The sequence below is a fragment of the Plecotus auritus genome (genome assembly GCF_963455305.1).
Source record: "Plecotus auritus genome assembly, chromosome: 2".
Taxonomy (NCBI): domain Eukaryota; kingdom Metazoa; phylum Chordata; class Mammalia; order Chiroptera; family Vespertilionidae; genus Plecotus; species Plecotus auritus.
The window spans coordinates 209,078,797-209,094,960 of record NC_137771.1 but is presented as its reverse complement, the minus strand read 5'-3'; the positions used below and the strand labels follow the sequence as shown (position 1 = coordinate 209,094,960).

Below are 16,164 nucleotides of genomic sequence, written 5' to 3'. Positions count from 1 at the left end.
TAACACCCCGAACAAAAACCACAAGACCACATCTTAACTGGCAAGTATATTCAAAGACAATCACGTAAAGACAGTCACCTTAACCAGATGGGCAATTCTTGCTGGAGACTGAAAGACAATCCATTCATCTACAGCAATAGTTTCCTGATCATTATCCTTCTGGATGGAAATATCACCGCCAAAGAACAGGAGACAGTATGGGGAAACTTCTGTGCAGTCATACAAGTATATCTATAATGAAATTAAAGCAAATTAGCACATTAAAGAGTCTGAATTACTGCCACATTAAACCAATTACCATCAGTATCAATTTATTAGTATTGATCCTTCTAAAATAGGTATTATCCTATTCGTCTAATTAGAAAAACTAGTTATAAAGAAATAATATTAAACAAGCCATTCTTAACTCAAAAAACATAGTTTTACATTTTTATTTCAAACAACAGCATTATTCTTAAACAAAATATTTTGAGTGACAAAACCAAAACACTAATTCAAAGTATTTTTATAGAGAATCCCACTTAACATTCTGACCAATACTTATAAGGTATACTGATATGCCAACAAAATTCTTTGTACAGTGTAAACTCCTCTATACCAAGAAATACCAGTATTTCCTGAAAGCACACTCTGAAAGAAAATTATGCAAAGCAAATAACTGTCCCAATTAATTAAAATACAAAAATGGATCATGACATACATTCACATTAAAAGTATAGATTATTTGCTTAAGAAAGTTCTAATTCATGTCATAAAAAATTTTTAAAGAACAAATTTTGTTTATAATTATGAAAATTGTACAATGATAAGAAAACAATAACAGTGACATTAAGATTCATGATTATTTTTATTTACTTACACTACTGGTTCTCATCTTCAGGTGATAGATAAGCCAATTGTAGTGAAACTCTGTTTGCTCCACATTAACGGATTTAGGATGAATAGAAACTAGTCCATCAGTTTTTGTGTAAACTTTCACCCTTTAAGAAAGTTAAAATGGAGTTTGTTTATAAAAAAAAAATCCTGGAGATTCCAAACCAATTCCAGAATCTAAAAAAGCTCCACAGGTAAGTTCAATTTATTTTTGCGATATAAGTTTACAAACTTATATTTGAGGAAATATATTTTTTAATAAAACATGGAAAAATATCAGCTAAATGTGAAAACTCTATAAATCAAACATCAAATCCTCTTCTTTAAGGTATAATTACTCAACACATTAAAAAGGTGACAAACTATTCCTTAATTATGTTTCTACTATTCCACTGAAGAACAAAGAATGAAAAAAACAGCTGAAATACTTCAAAGTGATTCACACCAAGAGAATGGTCTATACATAATACTGTCAATTATGACACTAAAGCCTTTAATTTACAGAATAACTTTGTGAAACGATAATTTAAAAATTTCACAGGTTATACATCCAGATGAATATAAAATAAAAAATTAAGAATGGTTAGAAGGAGTTTTAGCTACAACTGTCTTTTGAAAACCTATTCTAAAGTAAGTTTTAAGTGGTTGCACATTCACTTAAATCCCCCATTTTCAAAACAGGAATACTTGGAATAAATGTACTCTGACACAACTCTAGTTCAGTCTCTTCATTCCTAGGGGTCTTTTCTTTGATAGTCATAAAAATTTAACCTCAATTTGTTGGAGTTTTTATTTAATATTATTCAATAAGGAGCTGTTTTGTTTGGTGGCTTATTTTTAAATAGTCAATGGTAATTACCTATATTAGATGTGTACAGCTCAGTGGTTAGACAATCATATACTTTACTAGTATATAGTGTTCCTCTCAATGTTTCCTGTACCCACCAGGCACCGTATAGTTATCACAATGTTACTGACTATATTTCCTATGCTTTCCTTTACATCCCTGTGGCTGGTCTATAGCTAACCAATTTGTACTCCTTAATCTCTTCACCTCTTTCTCCCAGTCCCCCAAAATTCCTCTCCTCTGGCATCCATCAGTCCAGTCTGCTCTATGTCTATGGGTCTGTTTCAATTGTGTTTGTTCATTTATTTTGTTCTTTACATTTCACATATAAGTGAAACGAGTATCTTTTCTGTGTTTCTAGGAATTCATATACTTCTGTCAAAATCATGGTGATGTGTCATCATTCAGAATAGATTCAGAAATTATTTTCCTCACTGCACAGTCCATTTAACCAATGCCATCCTGAAACGCTACATTGCTGCTGCAGCAGAGTCTGGCTCTTTTTCCATACAGGACCAGAACAAAAATATTTCAGGCTTTGTGGGCCCTATGATCTTTGCCACAACTACTCAGCTCTGCTAGTGTAGCAGCAAAGCAGACACAAGACAACAGGTAAACAAGCAGGTGTGGCTGTGTTCCAATAAAAATGTACACAAAGCTTTTGGCCAGTGTGCCAAAACGTGCTGACCCCTAGTCTAGACCAAAACAAAGTACCAGTCCAAAGAGACTTACCCCCTTTCCCCCCAGCGCCTTCCCAGGATGGCAGAGGGATACATAAAATATTTGTATTTTAAAGAATCTCTATTAAGCTACCTTTCAAGCTAGGGATAGATATGAAGAAAAATTTGACGAAGTACTGATGTCAAAAAGTACTTGGATCACTTAAAATGTGAATAATCCAGCCACAATTAAAATTCATGTTACGCATAATCTTATACCTGAGAATAGGGTTTCTGAGAATCAGCATTTTTGACATACTGAGTACTTTGCATCAGAGGGCTGTCCTCACAGAGCACCCCTGGCCTCTATCTATTAGCTGCCAGTAGCATCACAGCAGTCGTAACCATCACAAATGTCTCCAGACACTCTCAAATGAACCAAGAGGCAAAAATCAAACTCAGCTGAGAACCAACAACCTAGAACATTGCCTGCGCTTTATTTTTAAGGTCTATATTTTTTATGTTTATAATCATAGGGTACACAGCTCTTTCACTTAATATAAGTTTGGATATTGTATATGTTACTATACAGTTCGGATACTGTATATGTTACTAAACAATGTCTATTTTACATGCCCACCTATCAGAAAAGTTATATAATACTAGAGGCCCAGTGCACGAAATTCGTGCATGGGTAGGGTTCCCTAGGCCTGGCCGGTGATCAGGGCTGATGTGTGGGGCGACCGGCGGGGTGATTAGGGATCCCCTGCTGGCACCCGCCTTGGCCAGCCTGGCACCACCCGCCACCGGTCGCCTCCCTCTGCAGGGCTGGCCTGTGGACTGGGGACTGCTCCTGCACTGAGCATCTGCCCCCTGGTGGTCAGTGCAGTCGTTCTGCCAGTAGTTCCACCGTTCGGTTGATCTACATATTAGGCTTTTATTATATAGGATAGGATGGTATTATAAAATCACTAGAGGCCCGGTGCATGAGATTCGTGCACTGGGGAGGGGTGGGAAATGGGGGCAGGGTTCCTCAGCCCGGCCTGCACCCTCTCACAGTCCATAAGCCTGGTTTTTGACAGCAGCACTCCCCCTGTGGGAGCCTATTGATCACCAGGGGGCAGTTTCTAAGTTGAGCATCAGCCCCCTGGTAGTCAGTGCACATCACAGCAACCGGAAGTTCTGCTGCTTGGTTGATTTGCGTATTAGCCTTTTATTATTTAGGAGGATAATTTTCTCCTTGTTACTGGACTTCTATGTTGTTTAAAATACAGCTTTTTAAAAAATCTGGAATTACTTCCTTAGGACATATGCCACAAATTAAATTATTCACTTATGAATTCACTGGGCCAGGGACTATTTTAATGACTGTTGAAACATAATTCTAATTTAGAGCACCCTTAAAAAAAATAAAGGGTGGCAACAATTCACATAGCACTAGCCATTTGTGACTTTAGTGTCTCTTTTTCCTCACTAGCTCATTTCTTAGGCAAAAATATGCCAAGTTCTTTCATTCTGTCCAACTACAACTGAGGCTAACTCTACTTGTACATATCTTATATAATAAAAGCATGATATGCAAATCGACTGAATGGCCGAACAGCAGAATGGCCATCTGGACAACCATCCAGGACTACGCTGTGACACCCACTGGCATCAGGCCAGCCAAGGTGGTGCGATGCGATTGGTTGGGGGCCCGGCCATCGCCCTATGATCGCCCCGCAGAGGGAGGCCCAGGCCACCAACCAGCGGGTTGCGGTGAGTGGGTGGGGCCTTCCTCTGCAAGGGAAGCCTGGGTCCCAGTGGCCAGAGGGAAACCTGGGTCCTGGGTGCTAGAGGGAAGCTGGTGCCAACAGCCGAGTGAAGGAAGGCATACTCTTGCATGAATTTCATGCATCGGGCCTCTAGTATATATTTAATTAAAAGTCATACTTTATTTTTCACAACAGTAAAATCACAATATTATTCAAAGAGACAAATTACAAAATTATGTTTTAAAAGACAGGCAAAAAGTCCTGAAGCAAATCTATTATAAGCAATGCCCACCTGGTACTGTGTTGTTGTTGCTTTTCCACATTTAAAAGTTTTGCATTTAAAATTTAAGATAGCTGTCTTAGAGAACTTTGATATAACATGGCTACAAGTAACCACCACTCATATCACGTCACTGAGCTTCTGAGATGACTTTAATACCTGGCTTACTTTTCGTGTATTTACACTATTATGTTCACTAACATTCTTTTTGAATCATGAATGGGTGATTGAGAGCTCACACCAGGGATGTGCTGTGAGGGAAAGTGATGCCTCTGTTAAACAGTTTGCCTTCTCTTAAATCAGGGGTGGGGAACATTTTTCCTGCCAAAGGCCATTTGGGTATTGACATCATTCATGGGCCATACACAATTACCAACTTAAAAATAAATCTGCTATATTTGGTCAGACATTTAATTAACTCACCCCTAATGCCTTGGCTGGACCAGACCAAATGATTTTTCGGGCCTTATATGGCCCGTGGGCCAGACATTCCCCACCCCTATCCTAAATAATCAAAAGTAAAAAATGAGAATCTGGCCCAAATATGACTAAGAACAAATGTAAGAGCCCTGTTGTATTACAGAATTTCAAAAGTTTAAGAACAGAATTACAAGTAATTCATAATCTTCAATGCTTACATTTTTCTTTTTTTACCCAAATTTAGTCGGATTTTAGCAACTTTGGGATATAGACCAGCACAGATGACTGCTTTAATTATCTTCTCATTATCTATTAGGGGTGGGAAGGTAGAGAAAAATGTGTAAAATACTGATACCAATGGACAATAGCAGCAAGTTATTTACAATGTTTTCTGCTTTACCTGAATTTATATTGGATTTTGGATCTTTAGGACTTCTACTGCTTACAAATCCAGCTCCAAGAAGATGCTCAGCAAACTGCCCTTTCATGTTATGCAGCATCTAGAGAACAAGAGAACTAGAAAACCTTTCTCAGACTGACAGGGGGTTATAAAACATACACTTATAAATAAACTTAGTATAAGCTTTCTCTGCTTTATAAAATACTGCAAAATGTGATGTTTCAGAGCAGGGATTGGTAAACTATATTATAAAAACCTGTTTTTGTCAATAGAATCCACCCATTCATCTACATATTATCAGTGGTTGCTCTGCACTATAATGGCAGAGATGAGTGGTTGCAAAGGAGACCATATGGTTTGTAAGCCTGCAATAGTTATCATCTGATCTTTTACAGAAAAGATTTGCCTATTGTAGGATATAAGTACTGATATTTAAGGATTACTCCATTTTGCAAAAAGACTAATATAGTCTTCCAAGTTGTTCTCCAGCCCATAATTTGAAAGAAATAGAGAAAAGTATATTTCCAACATCCATCCATATTTCTACTATTGAGAATTAAGTACTGTTGCTTATTGGCACAAAAACTTAAGGTCTTTTTTTTTTTTTTAAGAAAAATAATTATTTGGGTAAAAATGATGCACGGCTCATTATAAAGCATTCAAGTAATACTGAAAAGTAGAAATGAATTCCCTAAACCAGTGGTCGGCAAACTGCGCCTCGCAAGCCACATTCGGCTCTTTGGCCCCTTGAGTGTGGCTCTTCCACAAAATACCACGGCCTGGGCAAGTCTGTTTTGAAGAAGTGGCGTTAGAAGAAGTTTAAGTTCAAAAAATTTGGCTCTCCAAAGAAATTTCAATCGTTGTACTGTTGATATTTGGCTCTGTTGACTAATGAGTTTGCTGACCACTGCCCTAAACTCAATACTGTCAGAAAGATCATTCATTAAGAAATAATACTGCAGACACTTATGTACACTGACAGAAGAATTAGACAGAAATACTATCCTAACAATGGGATAACAGTATAGAAGCTGTTTTATAAAAGTATTAAAATTAATTCTAGATCAATTTTTTAAAAGTTAAATAGAAATGACACTGGACTAGATGAATTTTACAATTTTATAATCATGAGATATTTAATAAGGTATCCTTGCAATCTTAAAATAAGAGACTATGAAACATAAACTTGGTCATATTTAAGTGTATCTTCCTTTTATGAACTGTGTGTGACTTTAGTTTTCCATCTTAATTTTTCTTATAACTGACTCTCGGTTACCTCCTGAGTTTTATTACCATTATTTTTTATTGTTCAGGATAATGATCTTTACATTTTTATTTTGAACTTGTATATTTACGTAATTTCAGTGTACACCAACAGCTGATTTAGCATGCATTCTTCATTACTGAATTCTTTTTTATTCATCCCTCAAAAGGCAGCATTTCATTTTCAATGGATTTTTCAAGGACAGCTCAAGCTCATGGGTACAGTACTTCAAGTGCTTTCTTGAATGTCTATCCTTTGTCTTCAGATTTCAGTATCTTGACTGAATACAATATTCTCAAATAACACTTGGGTTCAGCCAACTTTCCATACTTGTGGTTCATTTCTTTTTTTTTTTTTTTCCAGGAAAATGTTCTTACACATTTCTCAAATACATACTTAATTACACTTGAATTTTCTATGTTTAGACATCTATTATTTTCACGATGGATTAGTCCTGTCTTCCTGTCTATAAGTTTTTTACTTATTACTTTAATGTTTTCCTTTTGCTGCTGCATTTATAAACTATGATTATCTCAAGCCTTTCTTCTATGGCAATAATTTGCTTTAAAGGGATGTATATTTTGTTTATTGTGATTCTTTTGGTCTTTAATTTTTCTTCTTAGCCCGGCAGTCTTTTTATTCTATTGGTTTCCTTTCTTATTTTTGTTTTATTGAATGCATATTCTTAAACTGTCCCATAGGAAACAGTTATAAGTAAGGGTATAGCCATGATCCTTCTTTTCATTTTGTTGATGCCTTGGCAGTTTTGATTAAATATGCTAGATTCCTGATTCTTTTACCCACTTATAGAATTGTTCAATGTCCAGTCCAGGGTTCATGTCACACAGCTGAAGTGTATTCGTGATGGGGAAAGGTGAGGACATTCCTATTCTTACTGTTTTGAGATCACTTCTTCCTTATAGAGCATCTGCCCTATGTATTGTTAACTTTCTTCTGTTTCACAAATGCCTACTGCCCAGTGTTTTCTCACTACACTAAATCAGTTAAAGATAAAGATACCTACCTAAAAGTTAAAGATAACCTATTTGATATTAAAAATAGGTTTTAGGAGTATTAAGTAAAAATTTTCAGGCTGAACCATCAAAATGTCAACTAGAAGGTGGGTACAGGAACAGTAACTGAGCCCTACTGTGTTTTCTTGCTATACTTCAGATTCCTGTAGCTTTCCTTAACCATTAGTAGTTTACTATATTATACATCTTTTATTGTTTTGTTGCATTTGCTTTAATAAAGGTTTTGTATAATGACTCAATTTCATTAGACAAATTCACACAATAACCTTTTGCTACCAATCTAACTGTACAAAATGCATTCATATATTCTCTAATATAAATGAGAATCACTTCAAAACATTCACCATTACCTGCAGTGTGCTTGAAGACAGAAAATATTCCCAGCAATAGTCTTTTTCGTATCTGAAACCACGTCGTCTAGCTTCTTCCCAGCCCTATGATGCAAAGAAATAAAGTAAACTATATCATTCCCCAAAGCAAAGACTGCCTACTTGTCTGTCTTTATTTTGGTAATAATCTTCTATTGATGTTCTCTCTATAAAAAGGTCAAAGAATTTTGAAATTTATAAAACTAAAGAAAAACAAAAACCTTCCCATGATCTTAATTGTTAAGAGATAACCGCCACTGAATTTCCAGACCTTTCTACTAATAAGTTATATAGTAATACATTGTGCATTTCATATAAACTGGCATCATACTGCACATAATGAAGTTAACAAAATGAGCAGTGTTCAACAAACTTCAATGCTATCAAATATTTTTCAATTTCACAAATATAAAATTTATTTTTTAGCTAGAGGAGGAAAGATGGGGAAAAAGGGAAGTAATACTGAATGAGCTCAAAGGCAAAAAAAGAATATTCCCATGCTATGCAGTACAAAACTGACTCTAGAAGTTGCTATCTCTATATACCACATAACATTTAAATTTTTGAAAAGATGGGTGATAAATGTTTATCTTCAGCTAAGACTGGCATTTGGGAGCAGAAAATGTCTATATTCTGAATAACGTACATGATTAAGATACTCTATCAAAATGTTAAATCGGAACACAGGTTTAATTTATTAATGATCAGAAAGAGATCTGTCATAAATGTCAATAAGATAGATACAAGTGAATATCAAATAAAATTTTAAAATAAATTATTCACTTGTTCAATTGTGATCAAAACAGGAACATACACTGATAAATGAGGTTAAATTTTTTTCAAATGTTCACCTAATTTTAAACATTCTCAGCAATTTATTCCTAATACCTATGATAATATAGATTTGAAAAAGTTAAATATGGTTCTATTATCAGCTTTTCTCTTGAATAAACTGTCACAAGTTATTTTTTACCTCAAATGCATTCACAACTGTCAGGTGGTCACTTTTAGAATCCTTTGCCAATTCCTTTCTTCTGGCATCTGCAACCTTTTCTTTCCCCTTAAAAAATACAGAGGAAGGCAATTTAAATGGCTCTGACAGTATATAATAGAGCATACTAATAAAAAGCGAGTGAAAAATTGTACCTAAGCAACAATTACGTTTGCATAAAAATGCCTAGCCTTTCCGTTGTGTCTTTCTTACCAATGGAATGACAAAGGGATCCTTGAAGCTGAGACTAGCAGCAATGGTGAGGACTGGGTCTAAGCAACAGAACAGAGCCCCGAAAAGAATCATTTTTCCAATGTGTGGCTCAACTGGTAATCGTGCTAAGTGGACTCCAAGAGGTGTCAATGCTTCTTGTTTATCCAAAGCATTCTGTAAAGTAAGGGTTTATGTTTAAAACAGACATTCTAAAGCATCACAGTCAAACCTAATTTTAGTTTGCTTAGAAAAAAAGAGGCCCCTCTTACATGGGAATGCTATAATTCACAGTCAAGTTTTTTAAAAACGTGGGCTCCAGACCCCACTGCTGACATGAATTAGCTGGCCTTTTTAAGATTTTGTTCTCTGCAAATGATTATGTCACGATCAGCTCTTAAATTCAGTTGGGAGAGGGGATTCACCCTGCTCAGGCTTTAAGTGTTGCTGCCTTTGGCCGTCCATCTCTACCCTAATAAGATGATTCTAAGCAGCACTCAGCTCTCCAGCTGTATTCTATTAGATAAAAGCTTGAAGGGGAGAGAGGCCACTAGTAAAACTGTACTACTTCCTAAAATGCCAGTAACCTCACTAAATCTAACCTACATTCCAACAAAGATGGTTAGATAATATACAATGCTTTTCCACTTAACTTATTACTCAAATATAAAATTTGAGTAATTAAAAGGTATTGCAATGTGTTAATATGGGCCAAATTCTCAAAAGATTCTGCACAGATGGCTTAAATAAAACTGAAGTATGTAAAATATACTTTGGCATCCTCTAACTCAGCACCAATCAACAGAACTTGTAGCAGTAATAGAAATGTTCTACTCCTGTGCACTGAATCCATGAGGCTAGTGCAGAGGTGGGCAAACTTTTTGACTCGAGGGCCACAATGTGTTCTTAAACTGGACAGGAGGGCCGGAACAAAAGCATGGATGGAGTGTTTGTGTGAACTAATATAAATTCAAAGTAAAGGAGCAGAGGGGAGAGCAAGAGAACCGGATAGAACAGCCGGATCCGGCCCGCAGGCCGTAGTTTGCCCAAGGCTGGGCTAGTGGCTACTGTACTGGGCAGCACAGCTCTAACTTTGTTCTCTCCGTTGTGGGCACTCACAGTCCCTTTCTCATCGCTGTAGGCACTACCTCACAGCTAGTTCTGTGCTTCTCAACATGATCCTGCACAGATGGCTACCAACTAAACAGTCACTTGACTAAGACACAGAAACTTAGTTTCTCAAAATACTGACTTCATTAAAAAAAAAAAAAATACTAAGGGGAAAAATCGGTAAGAATAAAATGACAGCTGGGAAACATGATATTTTGGAGAAAAGCCACCTGTTAGTATTTCTTCAAAAATACAAGTGTTGAGGAGAAACCAAGATGGCGGCATAGGTAAGCACCTAAACTGCTGCCCCGCAAAACAATTTCAAAACTACAACTAAAAGACAGAACGGACACCATCCAGAACCACAGGAAAGCTGGCTGAGTGGAAATTCTACAACTAGAAGGAAAGAGGAAAGCTCACGGAGGAGTGGCAAAGGGCTGAGGTACAGAGACACGCGCGCGCAAAGAGGAAGGGCGGCTGAGTGCCTGGCTGGCTTTCTCTGGCGGGAGGGGGAAGGAAGCCCCCGACTGCACTGAACCCCAGTTCCGACTGCACTGAACCTCAGTTCTGGGCGAAACCCTGTGGACCCAGGCTCATACAGGGGGAGTTTGGACTGTCAGGTAGAGAGAAAGGCACACGGAGACTCGGAGACTCAGGGGAGTCGCGGCAGCAGGGGTCTGGAGGCACGAGTGCGCACAAAGACTGACTGAAAAGGTTACCACAGGCTATCCCTAGCGGAAGGGAGTCGGAAGCTCCTGACTGCACTGAACCCCAGTTCCAACTGCACTGAACCACAGTTCCGGGCGAGCCCCTGGGGACCCACGCTCTTACAGGGGGAATCTGGACTGTCAGGCGAAAACTCGGGAACCGCGGAAGACAGAGGTCTGGAGACTCACGCGCGCGCGCAAGGGCAGGGCTGACGGGAAGCCAAGATTGTCTGCTCCGCCCTGAGACTCCACCCCTTCCAAGCTGAGCACAGAGGCTTTTGCAATCTGGCAAGGCTAATCCTATAAGGCTGTCTCCAGCACCGAACTTCTCCCAACATAGACACAGCTGATCCTCACAGCCAACTGGCCTGGAGGTCTATTCCTCCCAGTGATACCAACAACAATCAAGACTTAAGTACAACAAGGCTGTACACACAGTCCACAAAGGGGTGCACCAAGAGTGTCCACCTCAGGTTAACTGGGGAGGCCGACCCACTGGGCCATATAGGAAACCTAGCACACAAAGCTACCCTACCAACTCAGGGAAGCAGTGAAAAATGGAGAGACAAAGAAACAGATCACAAACGAAAGAAATAGAGGAAAACAAACGACTGGATATAGAATTCAAAACCACGGTTATAAGGCTTTTCAAGAATATCCTAGAAAAGGCCGATAAATACAATGAGACCCTTGAAGATATGAAAAAGGACCAACTAGAAATTAAACATACACTGACTGAAATAAAAAATATTATACAGAGACCTAACAGCAGACTAGAGGAACGCAAGAATCAAGTCAAAGATTTGAAATACAAAGAAGCAAAAAACACTCAACCGAAAAAGCAAAAAGAAAAAAGAATCCAAAAATTTGAAGATAGTGTAAGAAGCCTCTGGGACAACTTCAAGTGTACCAACATCAGAATTATGGGGGTGCCAGAAGAAGAGAGAGAGCAAGATACTGAAAACCTATTGGAAGCAATAATGACAGAAAACTTCTCCCACCTGGTGAAAGAAATAGACTTACAAGTCCAGGAAGCGCACAGAACCCAAACAAAAGGAATCCAAAGAGGACCACACCAAGACACATCATAATTAAAATGCCAAGAGCAAAGACAAAGAGAGAATATTAAAAGCAGCAAGAGAAAAACAGTTAATTACCTACAAGGGAGCACCCATACAATTGTCAGCTGATTTCTCAACAGAAACTATGCAGGCCAGACGGGAGTGGCAAGAAATATTCAAAGAGATGAAAAGCAAGAACCTACAACCAAGACTACTCTACCCAGCAAAGCTATTATTCAGAATGGAAGGTCAGATAAAGAGCTTCACAGATAAGAAAAAGCTAAAGGAGTTCATCACCGCCAAACCAGTATTATATGAAATGCTGAAAGGTATTCTTTAAGAGGAAGAAGAAAAAAGTAAAGAGAAAAATGATGAACAACAAATACATATCTATCAACAAGTGAACCTAAAAATCAAGTGAATTAAAACTCTGAGGAACAGAATAAACTGGTGAATATAATAGAATCAGGGGCATAGAAAGGGAGTGGACTGATAATTCTCAGGGGGAAAGGGGTATGGGGATGCAGGAAGAGACTAGACAAAAATCGTACACCTATGGATGAGGACAGTGTGGGGGGAGGTAAGGGCAAAGGGTGGGGTGGGAACCGGGTGGAGGGGAGCTATGGGGGGAAAAAGGAGAAACAATTGTAATAATCTGAATAATAAAGATTTATTAAATTAAAAAAAAAATACAAGTATTGCCTTAATAAAATGTCCATACTATAATTAAGTTACTTAGATTTGACAAAAGCACTAAAAATCACAATAGTAATCAGAAAGAATAGAATAAAACAACCAAATTCATTTCAAGAATACAAACAAAGACCAAGAATTCAAAGATTTTAAAATTGTATGTAATTTTAAATCAAGCCTACAGTGAAAAAAATTGTGTGGAAAGGAGCCAGCATTATAAAATATCATAAAGGTATCATTTTTTAACTTTCCAACTCTCATTTCATACACTCAGGTGAATAGTCAAATAGTGTATAAAATTGGCATTGCACATTCACTGGTATACTCTGCAGTAATGCGAGTAAATATATAATTAGCTGGCTTACATACTCTAACACTCTACATCTAAGTTACAATTAAAAAGAAAAATCAGATTTACCAGTTCCATCAGGTGTTTTATGGAGAGTGACACTGCTTCATTTGATGGTGGGTCCATTAACCTACTCAGAAAATGAGCAATTCCACCTAGCCTTAAGATCTGGGGGAAGACAGATATAATTAAACATGTATCATATATTGACATAACAGTTTACTAGTAGTCCTGCCTGTGTCACTCATTCAAGTAGAGTATCAAACCTAAACATTATTTTCAAGTTAGTGTTTCTACTAGAGTAAGTTAAAATTACATTTGTGATTCCATAAAAACATGCTTAAAGGCTGATATGCTGCTTTCTATCAACCACCAATTCTTATTAATGAGAAAAGTAGTTGGTTAAAATCTCAACTAACAAGTTGATTACCAATTAACAAGTTGATTATCTTATTTTCAAAATAAAGTTAACTTTATGAAAATATGTAAAATACTGGGAAAAGGGGTAACTAGTTTATAAAGAGGAATAAAAATCTTAAGATGGAATAACAGTAGCTAATATTTACTGAACACTTAACTATGTGCCATTAAGAGTTTTATGTGAATTTAAGTAAGTTGTCCAATGTAACAACACTGGCTTGTGAGAGGGGTGGTGGGATTCCAACACAGGTTCTTTGGCTCCAGAGTAGTAAATGATGAAAAACTTTTAAATAAGCATTTGAAGGGAGCTTATAAACATAGTTTACTAACACACACAGGAAACAAACTCGTGATAAAAATTAGAACCCCACCCCCATTTAGCTTTTTAACCACCCACCTAATTTACCTTTATTTGTAAACAAAGTTCTTCCAAAGGAGTTCTCAAGATTTCTGGCAGTTGATAGTCATCTAGAAGGCTTGCTCTAAGACCATTATACAGATGATAGCAATGACCAGGCTGAACTCTTCAAAAAAAAGGGGAGGGGGGGTGCCAGGGAGGAATCATTTATCAGTGACATTTTAGAACTCCAGAGAAAAGAATAGGCAGGAAACGTAGCCAATTATCTATTTCTTACAAGCCACACCATAACTAATTATTATTTCACTTTTACTTATCATATACTAGTGTCCCAGTACAGGGATTAGTGCACATTGAAAGGAAATTAATTAGAAGAAATATTTTAATATCGCTATTTGCCCTTTCTCTATAATAAAAGTGTCAACCAAATTCACGATAGACAATGACTGATTGAAACACACACGTGCGACTGGCGCCAGAGAGAGCTTTATATGTATTGCACATGCATGAATCAACTTAGCCTTTTATATATAGAGATAAACTTGCTTAATTAGGCCTGCTTTCTGATTTAGCTAAACTTTTTCCAGCCCAACTTCTCTTTCAGGTAATTGTCAGCAACACAGCAGTAAATATCAACACGAAGCAGATTATTATTGTAGATCACTCAAGGAGAACAAAGGGTAAATATTTAACTGCAGCAGTGTTTGACTATATTTTGCTCAGTGAAAAAACCTAAAGTCATTTTCAAGTTCCACCATTTTTTACTTCTTTTCAGTAGGATCAAGTTTTTAAACTTTCTAAATCCCCGTTGTCTTGCTAATGAAAAGAAAATAGAATTCTACTGAGTCTCCTATCTATCTACTCCAGGACTTCAGTGAGGATAAATGAGATGAGGCACAGGAAAACGCTTCACAAACATTTGGTTAAATTGTAAAATATCTGCACCTGGCTATAAAGCAAGTTGGGTTCCTGGGCTGAAGAAACTCCAAGGAAGCTAGTCGCTAGGGAGAGGAAGTCGGGCGTTGCTATATGACGTCATTACCCAGCGCCCAGTGACTGTTTCCAGGTTGGGCTGGGCTGTGGGCCGCATTTTGCGCCATGGGGCTTTGGCAGTGTTGGCTGCAATTTTGTGGGGTTTCGCTCCTGGGAGGTGGCGGGGCCTATGTCCCACTTGGGGGAAGCCAAGTGTTGGTTTGTCGGCACCAGATCCGTGGTGCCGTTTATTTTTAAATGGCCAGTGCATGTCAAGGCAGCTCCTGAGTTGAGCGTCTGCCCCCTGGTGGTCAGTGTGTGTCATAGCTATTGGTCGAAAGGAAGAATGGACACAGCCTTTTATATACACTGAGTAGCCAGATTATTATGATCTCTGAACGCATAATAATCTGGCCACTCGTGTGTGTGTGTGTGTGTGTGTGTGTGTGTGTGTGTGTGTGTGTGTGTGTATTAGAGGCCCGGTGCATGAATTCGTGCATGGGTGGGGTCCAGCCAGCCTGGCCAGGGGGAGGGGACATGGGCAGTTGGCCGGCCTGCCTGCTGGTCAAGGGGACAATTTGCATATTAGCCTTTTATTATATAGAATATACAGTGAGTGGCCAGATCATTATGCATTCAGAGATCATAATAATCTGGCTACTCAGTGTATAAAACATGTGCTCAAAAACTAAGGGTGCTTCCACCCAGGACCACATAATATAGTTTGCTCTGATCTTTAAATTAATTATCAAGCTAATTAGGCTTTGCTAGAGGAATTTACATCTATGGAGCCTACAAACGACTATTTTCCATATCAATTAAAACATTGTAATTCCACAGTTAACCTACGCTAGGAAAGTGGGGATGAAGAGTTAGATAAAAATGTAACACACTTCATTTATTTTATTTCCATAATTGTTTCCTGGTTCAAACCTAAGGCCTACTGTATGTGCTATTCATATAAAAGTGTGACAAAACCCATTCCCTACAATGAATACTTTTTAAATCAGTAACCAGTGGTGATAGGTCTGCATGGAAAAACCCCAGTCTTGCTGGGTCCCCAATCAAGTTATCCTCTAATAAGTGATTAGAAGGGTACATTTCTTACACTAAACCATGACTTTGCATAATCTAATGAACTACCTGGAAATCAAGTTATATTGGGACAATCTGCAAGTATGTCAGAGCTTTATAGATATATAACAAACTTAAAAAAATGGTCTGTAATGTTTTCTTTCAACTTTAATTTCCTTCCTTAAGCCAATATCTGAACACTAAGGGGAATCTTTAGATTCTGCCTGTAAAAGATAAAATGCTTCTCTACAACTTGATAGGATTCTACACTCACATGAGTAAAAGTGTAAAAATGCTGTGGAAAATGCATGAAAATCAAG

General features: G+C 37.7%; 1 protein-coding gene across 1 annotated transcript in view; it reads right to left on the bottom strand.

The window, feature by feature from the left end:
- The window catches only part of DHX36 (DEAH-box helicase 36), a 48,589-nt gene that overhangs the window by 4,011 nt on the left and 28,414 nt on the right, over positions 1–16,164 (bottom strand). The window contains exons 16-24 of the mRNA XM_080652140.1: positions 13,847–13,964; positions 13,090–13,188; positions 9,104–9,277; positions 8,873–8,959; positions 7,882–7,965; positions 5,234–5,333; positions 5,052–5,142; positions 860–980; positions 79–231 (exon numbers count right to left, since the gene is read on the bottom strand). Of these exons, the coding sequence (XP_080508266.1) occupies positions 79–231; positions 860–980; positions 5,052–5,142; positions 5,234–5,333; positions 7,882–7,965; positions 8,873–8,959; positions 9,104–9,277; positions 13,090–13,188; positions 13,847–13,964 (1,027 nt within the window). The remainder of the gene's footprint in view (positions 1–78; positions 232–859; positions 981–5,051; positions 5,143–5,233; positions 5,334–7,881; positions 7,966–8,872; positions 8,960–9,103; positions 9,278–13,089; positions 13,189–13,846; positions 13,965–16,164) is intronic.